Source organism: Lithobates pipiens, unplaced genomic scaffold (genome assembly GCF_037356315.1).
Source record: "Lithobates pipiens isolate NorthernLeopardFrog02 unplaced genomic scaffold, aLitPip1_a1.2 Scaffold_13, whole genome shotgun sequence".
Lineage (NCBI taxonomy): Eukaryota > Metazoa > Chordata > Amphibia > Anura > Ranidae > Lithobates > Lithobates pipiens.
Genome location: NW_027507718.1, coordinates 356,668,689 through 356,682,948, shown reverse-complemented (window position 1 = coordinate 356,682,948; position 14,260 = coordinate 356,668,689). Strand labels below are relative to the sequence as shown.

The 14,260-nt window shown below is 43.1% G+C and overlaps 1 protein-coding gene across 2 annotated transcripts in view; it reads left to right on the top strand.

The window, feature by feature from the left end:
• The window catches only part of NAF1 (nuclear assembly factor 1 ribonucleoprotein), a 129,897-nt gene that overhangs the window by 61,382 nt on the left and 54,255 nt on the right, over positions 1-14,260 (top strand). For both annotated transcript variants that reach the window (XM_077477145.1, XM_077477146.1), the window contains exon 3: positions 1,249-1,390. In XM_077477145.1, the coding sequence (XP_077333271.1) occupies positions 1,249-1,390 (142 nt within the window). The remainder of the gene's footprint in view (positions 1-1,248; positions 1,391-14,260) is intronic.

The window sequence follows — 14,260 nt, the reverse complement described above, 5'->3', positions numbered from 1 at the left end:
GAGTGTCCATGATGTCCCTGCATGCCTCCGGAGCGTCCTCCTGTGCTGAGTGCAGAGCGGTGTGATGGCCCAGCGAGGCTGCGGAGGCAGCGTGCGGCGGGTTGAGAGGGTCGGCGCCATCTTGGGCCTTCTGCATAGCGGCGGCTGACGGATAAAAATCCGTTAAGCGGCGGGGTTTGGGTGGATTATACCGCGATTTCGACATGCCCCGTTCGTCCCTGCTCCTTCCCCGCTCCGGTGGTGTGGGCTGGGGAGAGCAAAGTCGCTGCGTGTTGCCGATATCCAGGCCGTGGAGCGGAGCTCAGATCTCAGGCAGCCATCCCGGTCCGCAGCAGGCCACGCCCCCGTTAACAAACACTTTAACCTCTCCTGCATGATTTAACTTGACAGGTAGAAACTCCAAAAATGTCTGTTAAGTCGTGTTTACATGCCGCATTTATAAATGAAAAACGTCTGTAAAGGAAATGCTGGTAAGCGCAAGTTACTGCATTTAGCTTCTTTACAGGCCTCTTAACATCCGTCCTGAATGCTTTCTTTTTTTTTTTTTTTTTTTGTGTTCCTCAAAAAGGTTCTAAACTCAACTGCCTAGGAACGACTATAAACGACCCTGTGTACATGTACTGATAAGATGACCTAGAGGAGAGTTCAAGGGCAGCTGAAAAAAATGCCCAACCACTCCTAAACGTCTGTTTACCAGCGGCAGTGTACAGTAGTAGTAGTTTTACGCCAGGCTAGTCAACCAATTTTCCTCAAGCCTCTCAAACGTCCCTTTACTTCTCCTGTAAATACAGTTTTACTTATTGAAGATGCATGGCCTCTAGCCTCTTTTTTTTTCATACGGTCTTATAATTAGTTCTGGAACAGAAATGGATACCTTTTAACATTTTTCCTCATATTTTAATTGTAATATGTGTCTCAAATTGCACCCTATATCTAGGAATATTTGAAAGTGTTGCTACAGCATGTGTATTTTCGAACAAAACAAACATAAGGAATATCAAACTAACATTCTTCTAAAAATATGCACATTTCGGGGAAAAATATGCAGATTGCTTGATTTTTCAAGATGAGCTACTTTTTATATACCGTATATATATATATATATATATATATATATATATATATATATATATATATATTATATTATATTATATTATATTATAATATAATTCCTGCAGTTTTTGTGTTCATGCAGATTTCCTGTTAAAATGGTTCCTTTTAGCTTACCAGTCATGTTATCCCTTTCAGTGAATCAGAGTCATCATCTTCCTCCTCATCATCTTCATCGTCCTCCTCAACTTCCCTGTTTTCAATGCTTAGAGCTGTCGAGGAGGAACCACTGGACAACAGTGACATACCTGTGAAAACCAAAGATGAGCTTCTGTTAAAGGTGGGCAGCAGTGTTTTAGTCTATTTTTTTCCTTGTTTTGCACTGTATACAGAGAATGCTGTGTATTTATTTTACATTTGATGTTCATAGCTAATTTGCAAGCTTTTTATAGTTCCTTTTCCTCATTGCCTTTAGCTTGAAATGTCTTTTGTTGCCTAGTAAATGATCTTGAAGCTAGATGAGTTCATTCCTTGCTCACTTTTTTTGTGTCAGTTGCCTAAAGCATGATCATTTTTCTACTTTGCAACTTCTGTTTTCGCCAGTCTCAAAAGACAGAGGATTTAAACGAATGCACCTTAGAAATTGTTTACTTTTTCATCCTTAACCACTTGCTTACTGGGCACTTAAACCCCCCTCAGTCCCAGACCAATTTTCAGCTTTCAGCGCTGATGCACTTTGAGTGACAATTGCGCGGGCATACAACACTGTACCCAAATGAAATTTTTATCATTTTTTTCCCACAAATAGAGCTTTCTTTTGGTGGTATTTAGTTACAGCTCGGAGTTTTATTTTTTGCTAAACAAACAAAAAAAGATGCAAAAAAAAAAAAAAAAAAAAAATCATGTTTTAATAGTTTGTTATAAAATTTTGCAAACGGGTCATTTTTCTCCTTCATTGAAGTGCGCTGATTAGGCGGCACTGATAGGCTGCATTGGTGGGCACTGATGGGCTGCATTGGTGGGCACTGATGGGCTGCATTGGTGGGCACTGATGGGCTGCATTGGTGGGCACTGATGGGCTGCATTGGTGGGCACTGATGGGCTGCACTGGTGGGCACTGATAGGCATAGTTAAGGCGGCACTAATAGGCACAGATAAGGCGGCACTGATGGGCAAAGATGGGCACAGATAAGATGGCACGGATGGGTGGCACGGATAAGTGGCACGGATGGGTGGCACGGATGGGCACTGATAGGTACCACAGATAGATGGGACTGATGGGCACTGATAGGTGGCACTGATAGGTGGCTCTGATAGGTGGCACTGCTGGGCACTGATGGGCGGCACTGCTGGGCACTGATGGGCGGCACTGCTGGGCACTGATGGGCGGCACTGGGGTGCAGCACCTTTGAGGCAGATTGGGTGGCACTGTGGGTGGCACTGTGGGTGGCACTGTGGGCACTGACGGGGGGCACTTACTTTTTCTTTTATTTCACTTCAGGATGGCACTGCGGGAGGCAGGTGGGCACAGGCAGGTGGCAGGTGGTCCCTTGTATTGATGGCCGTGATCGGGACTGATGTCCCGATCACGGCCGCCGGTGATCGGCTTTTTTTTTCTCTCCTCGCGCTGTCAGCGCGAGGAGGAATAATAGCCGATTACCGGCTCCGTTCTATCACATGATCAGCTGTCATTGGCTGACAGCTGATCACGTGATAAGGGGTCGGGATCGACCCCTTACACGGATCGGTGATCAGGCGAGTCTCACGGACTCGCCGATCACAGAGCGCGCCGCGCGCGCCCCTCAGGGGGCGCGCAGGCCGCTCGTAACCAGGACGACGTCAATAGACGTAGTCCTGAAAATGTAGGTCCGCGCTAATGCCGTCATTTGGCAATAGCGCGGATCTGAAGTGGTTAAAGAATAAACTTAGATCCTGTCACTTTGCCAGTTCAAGGGCAAAGTGACTAGGGCTTGTAAAAGCAATCCAGGAGATAGTTGGCCACTAGGATTGCTTTTACAAGTGAGTTGGCTGTCGGCTCTAAAAACGATACCACTTGTGGTCCAGCGACTTATCGATGTTGCTGGTGGTCAATCAAGCCCACTCCACCACCTTATGCTCTCCTTCTCATTGCTCTGCTCTCCCTTACCACTTCTGTCACAGCTACTGAAACATTCATTACCTATGTTTAATGCGGGAGCTTGTAACTTCATCCAATATTGAAGTTCTCATGCCTAACGACTGTTTATATCAAAGTGGGTAACCTCATTTCAAGCTTTGAAACCTTTTATTTTTTGGCTGCTGTGACATGGGGAGGCATGGAATAGGAGTACTGTTAATGAGAACATCTGTGTGCTGGAGGGTGGAACCTGTCAAGAGTGAAAGGTGGAGGCTTCCATTGCTGACCTCTGTTGGTTGCCTGTTTTAGGTTGGGTCCTCCGAGTTTAAAGGGTATGTATAGCAGCCAGACTGGGTTTACTTTTGAAGAGTACTGCTTTCAAAGAATATATATATATTTTTTTTACAGCAATGTTATGATCTGCTTTCACTAAGCAGGACTATTCATGTTTACATGTTTGAATGTTGCTGTGTGAGATGACACTGCACATAGTAAGGGCGTATGCATTTTCTAGCTGCCTTCAGAAGTATGACAAAGAATGTTGAATAGGTAGAAAACATGCACATGTGGTGCGATGTTGCTTTTTGCCATCTTTTTGACACACGTTCACATAGACTAGGACTGCTGTTTTGCCTGAGTGCCAGGTTCAATGTGAATCTGTGGCTATGGGAAAACGGTGGTGGCAGCTGCCAATGCCATCAAGTAAATTCAGCCAGCACTCTTGGCTTTTCCTGTTTGGTGTGCCACCATAGGAAGCTGCTTCATATTGTGGCACATCAGCAGACTTGATCCCAAACCACGCTGCCTGCATCTATAGACCTAAACGGTGTAGCTCGGCCCCACCCCCGGCTCCTTTGTCATATGATTTTACTGACCGCTGTGGGAGCCATTGGATCCTGCTACCTCAGCAAAGCCTTTTTAGAGCAGGAAACTTGCTGCATACAGCATTGGATCGAGTGAGGGCTCAGGTAAGTATGAACAAAAGGCATAAACATAAAATGCATTTAAAACGCAGTAAAAGCAAAACTCTAGTTAAAATTAAAGTCCATATACAAAAATGAAGTGAATCCACCACCAATGCAACTGATATTCTGTGTCTTCCAGCTCCTTTTTAAATACTTTTGTGTTGTGCATGTAGCCATCTCATGCTTTTATTAAACGCTCGCCTCAGTTTTGATCCCCAATGTGTAATCGAGGTCAAACAAGTGCTTTTTGTCACTCCTTGGGCTATCTGATCCACTGCTCCACTGATGGCTCCTCTCCTCCTTAAGTAAGCACCACGCTCATAGGTATGTTACGTGCAAAAAAACTAATGGGACCTATAGAACTTTCTGTATTATAACTACTTTATTAAAATAGCCAAAGAAATACCCTCACTCTAAAATAGCACTCCCAAGTGCTATGGTAAAAAGCGTCATAAAAACATGGGTACATCAGGTCATTACTATAACTATACACCACATTGATTCACCAAACTCGCAGCAGATGACTCCTTGACCCATATACGCGTCTGCTTCATCAGGCCTCAGGCATAAAGTGCAGAAGTTGCAAAGAAGGGGATAGATGCAGTAAAAGTTTTCTAAGCAAAACAAAAAGGAAAACACCGCGCTAATTCAAACAAAAACAAGTGAAAGGAAAAGTGAAAAACTACAAAATTTCTGTGAAAGACACAGCCCAGCTGCTAGCACACAAACAAACCAAGTTCACATAACATAAATACAATAAGTGCTGCGCTTGAAGGCACCTATTTAAATAGGTGAAAGAAGTAAATAATGTGCATAACTGACAATACAAGCAAGTGAATGCAAAAGTTCATGAAATATTTGAGAACAGTCCCAAAAATTATTCACTCTGGTGCGTCTCAAGCTGAATTACAAGTCTGCAGATGGCATTCAGGGTGAATTATCCTGCTACGTTCTCCGCCCTTGGTGACTCTTGGAACTGAATTATAAGCAAGTAGAAAAAATAAGTACCCTTACCAGATGGGTTGGACACATCCACCTTATAGTAGTGTGTCTTGCGAGCTTATGGGGGGGCTCCGGCCACTCACCCCAGTACACCGACCCGATATGTTTTCCTCTCAGGGTCGGTGTACTGGGGTGAGTGGCCGGAGCCCCCCCATAAGCTCGCAAGACACACTACTATAAGGTGGATGTGTCCAACCCATCTGGTAAGGGTACTTATTTTTTCTACTTGCTTATAATTCAGTTCCAAGAGTCACCAAGGGCGGAGAACGTAGCAGGATAATTCACCCTGAATGCCATCTGCGGACTTGTAATTCAGCTTGAGACGCACCAGAGTGAATAATTTTTTGGGACTGTTCTCAAATATTTCATGAACTTTTGTATTTACTTGCTTGTATTGTCAGTTATGCACATTATTTACTTCTTTCACCTATTTAAATAGGTGCCTTCAAGCGCAGCACTTATTGTATTAAAGTTTTCTAAGCACCTAAACAACCAACCTTTTGAAGTTGCATAAATAGCTGAATAGAGTCCACCTTTGATAACTAATGTAATGCTCCAAAGAGAACTTATCTAAACTGCATAATGAACACCAAGTAGCTATCAAAACAGAATTTTCTCTAAATGTCTTCCAGGGCAGCCAAGAGACCTAGGGCTCCTCCTACTAGGACAGGAAACATGTTAACCCCCACCAGATAAAAGGGCGGTCATCCAGGCCCCATGTCAGTATTAGTATTTCCTCCTTACGGGGGAGTAACAGGTTTCCTGGAATTGGTTCCCCCAAGTCTTATGAACATGGCTCCTGTGTTATTGGAGTGGTATTTCCCACCGCCTTCTGACCCAGAGCTGCACATCCCCCGGGGGAGTAGGTTTGTGGCTGCTGAATGCCAGCACCACGGTGCACGTCAGAGCTCCTGCCTGCAAGTCGCATGGCAGCAGATGGCTTGTTGCCCTGCTGACAGCCTGGCTGGAGTGTGCAGGGGAAGCTGTTCATGAGGACAGGGGGGGGGGGGGCTTATGCGGTCAAAGCTGGCCCACAGCAAGTACCCGGCGGGGCCACTTCTGGGCCTGTGACGCCATCAGCAGTAGAGGTTGACCGATATATCGGCCGATATTTGGCGTTTTTTAATGAATCGGCATCGGCCGATTGTGCTGATGATATATTCAGCTCAATGACTTCAGTAATAGATGTCAGTGCAAGTTGCCTGGAGACTTGAGTGAAGAGACTTGTCTCCTCTCTGGGCAGTCTGCCAAGAAAAGAGCAAAAATATACAATGTTTACTCAGTGTGTAGAAGTTCTCAGTTTAACCATTTAAAGACTAAATCTTTTTTGACACTTGATGCTTAAAAATAAAAATCCTGTATTTTCTGCTAGAAATTCACTTAGAACCCCCAAAACTTATATATATATATATATATATATATATATATATATATATATATATATATATATATATATATATATATATATATATATATATATAAAATTTTTTTTTTTGCAGAGATCCTAGGGAATAAAATAGCGGTTGTTGCAATATTTTATGTCACGGTATTTGCGCAGCGGTCTTTCAAACTCAATTTTTTGGGGAAAAAATACACTGATTTAAAAAAAAAAAAAAACAGTAAAGTTAGACCATTTTTTTTTTTTTCATCCAAAAGTTTTGATTACCTGTTTTTGTGTTTTATATTTATTTATATATATATATTTTTCTAAATTATACATACAACTTAACTGTTTGGATGTTTGTTTTGTTTAATAAATGTAAGAAATTTTCTGTATCACTTAAGGCTGCTTTCACACTGGAGCGAGCAGGCGGTGACGGTAAAACGCTGCCAGTTTTAGCGGCGATTTACCGTCATTTTAGCGGCGCTATTCGGCTGCTAGCGGGGCACTTATAATCCAGTTAGCGTCCAAGGAAGGGCTTAAATGTGCCCGTGAAGCGCCGCTGCCAAACCGCATTGCAGGTTGTTTCCACAGCGGTGCCCGTTCATTTCAATGGGCAGGAGTGGTGGAGAAGGGTTATACACCACTCCAAAGATGCTGCTCGCAGGACTTTTTTTTTTTTTTTTTTTTTTTTAACGTCCTGCCAGCGCATCTCCTCAGTGTGAAAGCACTCGAGGCTTCCACACAGACTGCAGGGGAGCCATTTTGCAGGCACTTTACAGGCGCTATTTTTAGCCCAAAAGCGCCTGAAAAATGCCCCAGTGGGAAAGGTGTCTAACTGTTAGATTTTATGAGATGAAGGGGAATAAAATAATCGGCCTAACATATTGGCCCAAAAAAATCGGCATCATATATCGGCCAACGGCCGTGGCAATTTCTAAATATCGGCATCGGCCAGAGAAAAACCCATATCGGTCGACATCCAATCAGCAGGCACTGGATACGCTAGTCTGGTCTCGAAACGGCACGAACAGGGACACTGGGAGGCTGGTATTTTAAAACAGTGAAACCCAGCAGAGGCTGCGGACCACTACAGGGGCGGGATGGACTCCTCTGCGATACTGGCACAGGCAGCAAAAGCAGGCCCTAACACCAGCACCTCACAGGTAAGCTTGAAGTGTGTTTATTTGCTTGCACATTGAGTGTTTTCCCCCTTATAACCAGTAGGGACTAGGTGAAGGGGGCACATTTTCCTTTCCTCCTGCACGAGGGGTTATGGAGTGCATGTGGCATAAATTACATTGGGTTTATTTGTTCTCTTGCATGCCAAGACTCAGGACAAGGCCCAAGCGCAGTCACCGAAAAGGAAATGTGCGATTTGCGGAAACAATTTTGAGCTCCTCATGGAACAAAGCAGTTTGCCGCACCTGTATAGACAGCCTAGTTAAGGATGACCCGGTGGTCTCCTGTCCAGAAAATGCTGACTTCTGTTAGAGATGAGCTTACGTCTACGTTCAGTAAATTTAAAACTCTGATTGCTAAAATCCAAGTCCGCTCAGAGGGTCCATCTCCAGTTAGGGCTTCAGCTGATCCTAGCGCTCCACAGCAGAGTGAGGAGAGTGAAGTGAGGCTGAAGCCAGATCTACCCGTTCTTCTCTGGAAGAGTCAGGGTCAGATATAGGGCCCAGGGATGGAATCCGTAAAGGGCTTGAGGTATAAGTTATCATTGGAAGATGTAGATTACTTTTTAAAGGCTATCTATACGACACTTGATATAGAAGAGGAGAAGGTACAATTGTCTAAACATGACCTTATGTACAAAGGTTTGCATACGAAAAAGGCTAGAGTTTTCCCCGTGCATATTTCCCTTCTTGATACTATCAAGCTGGAGTGGGAAAATCCAGAGATAAAACCCTTCTTTTCCAGTTACCTAAAAAGGTTTCCATTTGAAGACGATGCAGCGCAGCCATGGAACAAAAATCCTAAGTTAGACTCGCCTCTTTCAAAAGTTTCAAAAAACTCGGACCTAGCGTTTGACAATAAGGGCATGCTTAGGGATAAAAGAGGAGATATCCTGCACAGGGCCTGGGACTCAGTCATTGGTAATCTTAAACCAGCCCTGGCCTCCACTTGTGTAGCCAGAAATCTAGAAGTATGAACATTTGTTGGCAGGTACCTCTAGAGAATAGATTCTGAAATCTTTCCCTCTCCTCTTTCGCGCAGTGGGGTTTTTGGCTGATTCTTCCGCAGAGTCAATAAGAAAAACAGCTAGGACCTCGGCCTTAGTAAACTTGGCCAGAAGAAGCCTATGGCTTAAAACCTGGTCACACGCTGCCTCAAAGTTACGCCTATGTGGATTTCCCTTAATAGGCAATCGTCTTTATGGCCCAGGTCTGCTAGAGGCACTGGAACACATGGCAGGGCGAGGAAAGTTATACCCCTGTTTTTGTCATCGAAAAAAGCATTCGGGGAAATACAGACTTATCCTGAACCTTCAGCCTCTGTTTGATCAGGTACAAGCACTTTCGTATGGAGACGGTGCTCAATCAAAAACCTGTTTTACCTAAGCTGCTTGATGGCCACTTTGGATTTGAGGGATGCCTAGCTGCACATCCCTATTCATCCAGCCTTCCAAAAATTCTTGAGACTAGCTGTCAAGATGAGGACAGAGGTCCGGCACTTTCAATTTCAAGCCCTCCCCTTCAGTCTGTCTTCAGCCCCATGCATCTATACAAAGGTGTTGGGGAAGGCGCTGGCTCCACTAAGGTTAAAGGCGAGAACTATTATTCCTTACCTGGACGATCTCCAAGTGGGGGCAGGTTCATACCAAAAATGATTAGCGGATCTCCAGACTGTACAAGACTTCCTCCAATCTCTAGGCTGGTTAATAAAAAGCCTTCCTTAATTCTGGCCCTGAAACTGACATATCTGGGATACAAATTTTGCTCAGTAGACCAAAAAGTTTTTCTCCTGCAGGATAAGGTCTCAAAGATAATGCAAACAATGTCAGCCTTACAGACCAATCGGTCGTCTCACTGAGAGAAATATCAAGAGCAGTGGGTCTGACGACCTCTTGCTTTCCCGCAGTGCCATGGGCAAGATTTCATCAACACCTATTACAACTGTTTTCTATTAAGGAACTGGGAGACTCAAGTTCCCTGGAATCAATGGTCTTGTTACCCTCCAGGAATAAAAAAGCTTTTGGGGGTGGAGGACACGCCTTCACCTAAAAAGAGGTCTACCGTAGTCCATTCCAATATCCCTGAGGATCACAACGGATGTGACTTCCTGGGGATGGGGAGCCCATCGCGGCAACACAATAGCGCAGGGAGAATGGTCCTCAAGGGATGCAAGAGCTTAATCGTATCAGAGCTTCTAGCAGTTAAGAGAGCCTTATAGGCATTTCAGACAGAAATCAGGGGTCACAATCTCCAGATTCTATCCAACAATATCGCTACTGTTGCATACCTCAACAAACGGAGGTATGAGGAGTCGGACACTTCAATCTATCACCTAGATTTTTTTCATCATGGGCAGAGGAAAGTCTGGTCTCAATTACAGCAGTGCACCCGAAGGGGACATAACTGGCAGATTATCTCAGCTGCTACCGGGTATGTTGAGACATTTGGCCTCTTCATCCGGAAATCTTTGCGGGTCTCACTGACAGATGGGGATTTTCCCGAAGCAGATCTGTTTACAAATCAGAGCCGTTGCAAGATGAAGTTCTTTTCCCTGAACCCAGCAGATAAATTGTTGGGAATCTATGCTCTGGCGAATCCATTGCCCTTCGCCCTCTGTTACGCCTCCCTGCCGATCAGTTTAATTCCAGAAGTCCTCTGGAAGTTTCTTCTAGAAGTAACAGATCTTATCCTAATAGCCCCTTGGCCCAAGAGGCCATGGTTTTCCCTGTTTCTGGTCTCACAGGCAGTCTTCCAAAGAGAAAATAATTGGTGCAGGGTCCAGTGTCGCACGCACAGGTGTCTTCCTTAAACTTGATGGCCTGGTATCTGAAGAAAAGATACTAAGCGCTCAGGGGTTCTCTGACAGGGTAGTCAAGACTAGAGGTCGACCGATATATCGGCCGATATTTGCCTTTTTTAAATAATCGGCATCGGCCGATTGTGCTGATAAAAAGCCGATTTAGAACTGCAGCGGGACTTTGAAATTACTTCTGTAATAGAAGTCAGTGTAAGTTGCCTGAGTCCTCATAGAAACACTTTCCTCCTCTCTGGGCAGGCTGCCAAGAAAAGAACAAAATGATACAATGTTTACACTTCAATGAATGAAGTCATCTCTGTGTGTAGAAGTTCTCAGTTTAACCATTTAAAGACTAAATCTTTTCTGACACTTGTTGCTTACAAGTAAAAATCCTGTATTTTCTGCCAGAAAATCACTTAGACCCCCCAAAAATTATATATATTTTTTTAGCAGAGATCCTAGGGAATCAAATAGCGGTTGTTGCAATATTTTATGCCACACGGCATTTGCACAGAGGTCTTTCAAATGCATTTTTTTGGGAAAAAAATACACTATTTAAAAAATAAAAATAAAATAAAAACAGTAAAGTTAGCCCACTTTTTTTTTTTTTTTTTTTTTTTTTTTTGTCCAAAAGTTTTGACTACCTGTTTTTATTTAATATATAGGTTTTTTTTTTTTTTTTTTTTTTTTTCTAAATCATACATACAAGTAAACTGATTGGAGGTTTTGTTTTGTTTAATGTTTAAATGTAAGAAATTTTCTGTATCACTTATGAAGGCTGCTTGCACACTGGAGCGGGCAGGCGTTGATGGTAAAACGCAAGTTTTAGCGGCTCTTTACCATCATTTTAGCGGTGCTATTTGGCTGCTAGTGGGGCACATATAACCCTGCTAGCAGCCAAGGAAGAGGTTAAATGCGCCCATGAAGCACTGCTGCCAAATCGCATTGCATGCGCTTCGGCAGTGGTGCCCATTCATATCAATGGGCAGGAGTGGTGGAGGAGCGGTATACACCACTCCAAACGTGCTGCTTGCAGGACTTTTTTTTTTTAAGACCCTGCCAGCGCATCGCCTCAGTGTGAAAGCACTCTGTCTTTCACACAGACTGCAGGGGAGCCATTTTGCAGGCACTTTACAGGCGCTATTTTTAGCCCAAAAGCGCCTGAAAAACGCCCCAGTGGGAAAGGTGTGTTAGATCAAGGGGGATTAAAAAAAATAATAATATAATAAAAAAAAGGAAAAAAATAAATAAATAAAATAAAATCGGCCTAACATATCGGCCCAAAAAAATCGGCATCATATATCGGCTATCGGCCGCCATGATTTCTAAATATCGGCATCGGCCAGAGAAAAACTCATATCGGTCGACCTCTAGTCAAGACCGTCATAAATTTCATAAAACCGGTCACTAGAGCCATATATTCCAAGGTCTGGAAGAAATGTAACTCTTGGTTATCTGAAAAACCAAAGATTAGCTCATGGTGTTCCATCAATTTTGGAATTTTTTCAAGAGGGTGTTGACAAAGGTCTTTCAGTTAGTATAGGCGGCAGCAATCAGTGTTTTTCTACAATTTTCTCTTGGAAAATCCCACTATAGCTAGATTATTTAAATAGGTCCAGGCCAGTAGTGGTTAGAAGTTGTCCAACCTGGGACCTGTCCATGGTGCTTCAAAGTCTGTTAGAATTCCCTTTTGAGCTCTGGAGGATATTTTCAGTTACGTTACCTTAAAAACAATTTTTCTTGTGGCAATTACCTCAGCTCGAAGGGTAAGTTACAGGCCCTTTCAGTGAGGGAGACTTTTCTTTTGAAGATTGGATTGTTTTGAAGACAGATCCAGGACTTCTGCCTAAAGTGGCCAGTGCATTTCACAGATCTCAGGACATTGTACTGCCAACTTTTTTGTAGTTCGCCGACCAGGAAAGGAAATTTCCTTTTTGAGATGTTAGAAGAATTCTTCTCGTCTACATTGGTCACCAAGACCTTTTGAAAAACAGATGCTTTGTCCTTTTTACAGGAACACACAAGGGATAGAGTGCATCTAAAGTCAACTTGGCTAGATGGATAAAACAAGTTTTTTCTGAAGCTTACAAAATTAGGGAAGTTCTTCCGCCTTTTGTCACTGCACCCAACAAGAGCCTTGTCTACGTCTTGGATTGAAAGGGCTGGAGCCTCACCAGAACAACTTTGCAAGGCTGCATCGTGGTCCAGTTTTTCCTTGTTCATTAAACATTGCCTGGATCTCCTATCGAAAAAGTACAGGGAGTTGTAGCGCTTTTGCTGAATGCAATAAAAACTCAATGTCCACTAAAAATCAGTCTATGAGCTATATAATCCAAGAACAATATTTATAAGTGAGAATAAAAGTAAAGACCTTTTCTGTAAACAAACCAAAGGTTCATAGTCCAGGGCAAGCTTTACCGGGGAAGCCAGCTCCAAAGACATGTAGAAACAAACAGAAAAAAAGCGCCACCAGGTCAGGATAGATCAGTGATGGCGAACCTTGGCACCCCAGATGTTTTGGAACTACATATCCCATGATGCTCATCCACTCTGCAGTGTAGTTGAGCATCATGGGAAATGTAGTTCCAAAACATCTGGGGTGCCAAGGTTTGCCATCGCTGGGATAGATCAATTTTAATGACTACACAAAGGTATACATTGAAATACATTGAAAAGATATTTTGAAATACAAAAGACCAAAAATACCATTAATAACGAGGTAGTATTTCTCACATTAAAAAAATCAGGAGAATCTGAAACGGAACTCTTATGCCGCGTACACACGATCGAATTGTCCGGCGGATTTCTAACGTGATGCCAATAGCTTCCTTCTCGTATTTGCTTCAGAGCATGCATCATTCTTGGTCTGCCAGACTAGCACACTGACGAACGGATTGTCTGCTGGAAGCCAAGTCCAGCGGACAAATTTTGAGTCAAAACTACTTTCTAAGTCCGCCGGACTTTTACAATGAAAAAGTCCGCTGGAGCCCACACACGATCGAATTGTCTGGCGTACTGCGGACAATTTGATCGTGTGTACGTGACATTAGAGTTCAGTTGTGATATAAATATAATGGATCAACGTGATGAATTTAATTTAGATAGTACTATTTCCAATTTAGATTGGTTTATACAACACTTGCCTACTTCACCACCTGTGCAACATTCTTCTTTTAAACCCAAATCCGTTTTTTATCCTCACCAGTCTAAGGGTCCGCATATAACCAAATTTTACAATATGGTGTTTGCTGATATAAAGAGACTATGTGCACACCCGACACCCAGTCCTTCAGATTTGGGTTATCTCACACCTTCAGAAAATCACTCTCTAAAATCCCTCGCTAGGAATGAAAATCTAATTGTGAAAACTGCGGATGAGAGAGGAGGAATTGTTATGAATCGAGATGACTATATTCATATTAAGTATATATGGAACAATAATCCCTTTTCTAGACATCTAGTTTATTACGGTAGATATATTAATGATATTGTTCTCATCAGGAACGGTTCCCCAAAAGATATGGTGGATTTTGTCAACCATTGTAATGACAATCCATATGGTTTGCAATTCACCTTTGTCTCAGATACAGATAAATTAGCTTTTTTTGGATCTAGAGCTATATCATAAGGAGATTATACATGCAAAGAATTACCAAAAACCCACTGAGGGCAACTCGTTGCTGCATTATAGAAGTTGCCACTATCATAAGTGGAAGAACAATATCCCCAGAGGCCAATTTTGCCGCCTCAAGCGTACTTGTACAAGTC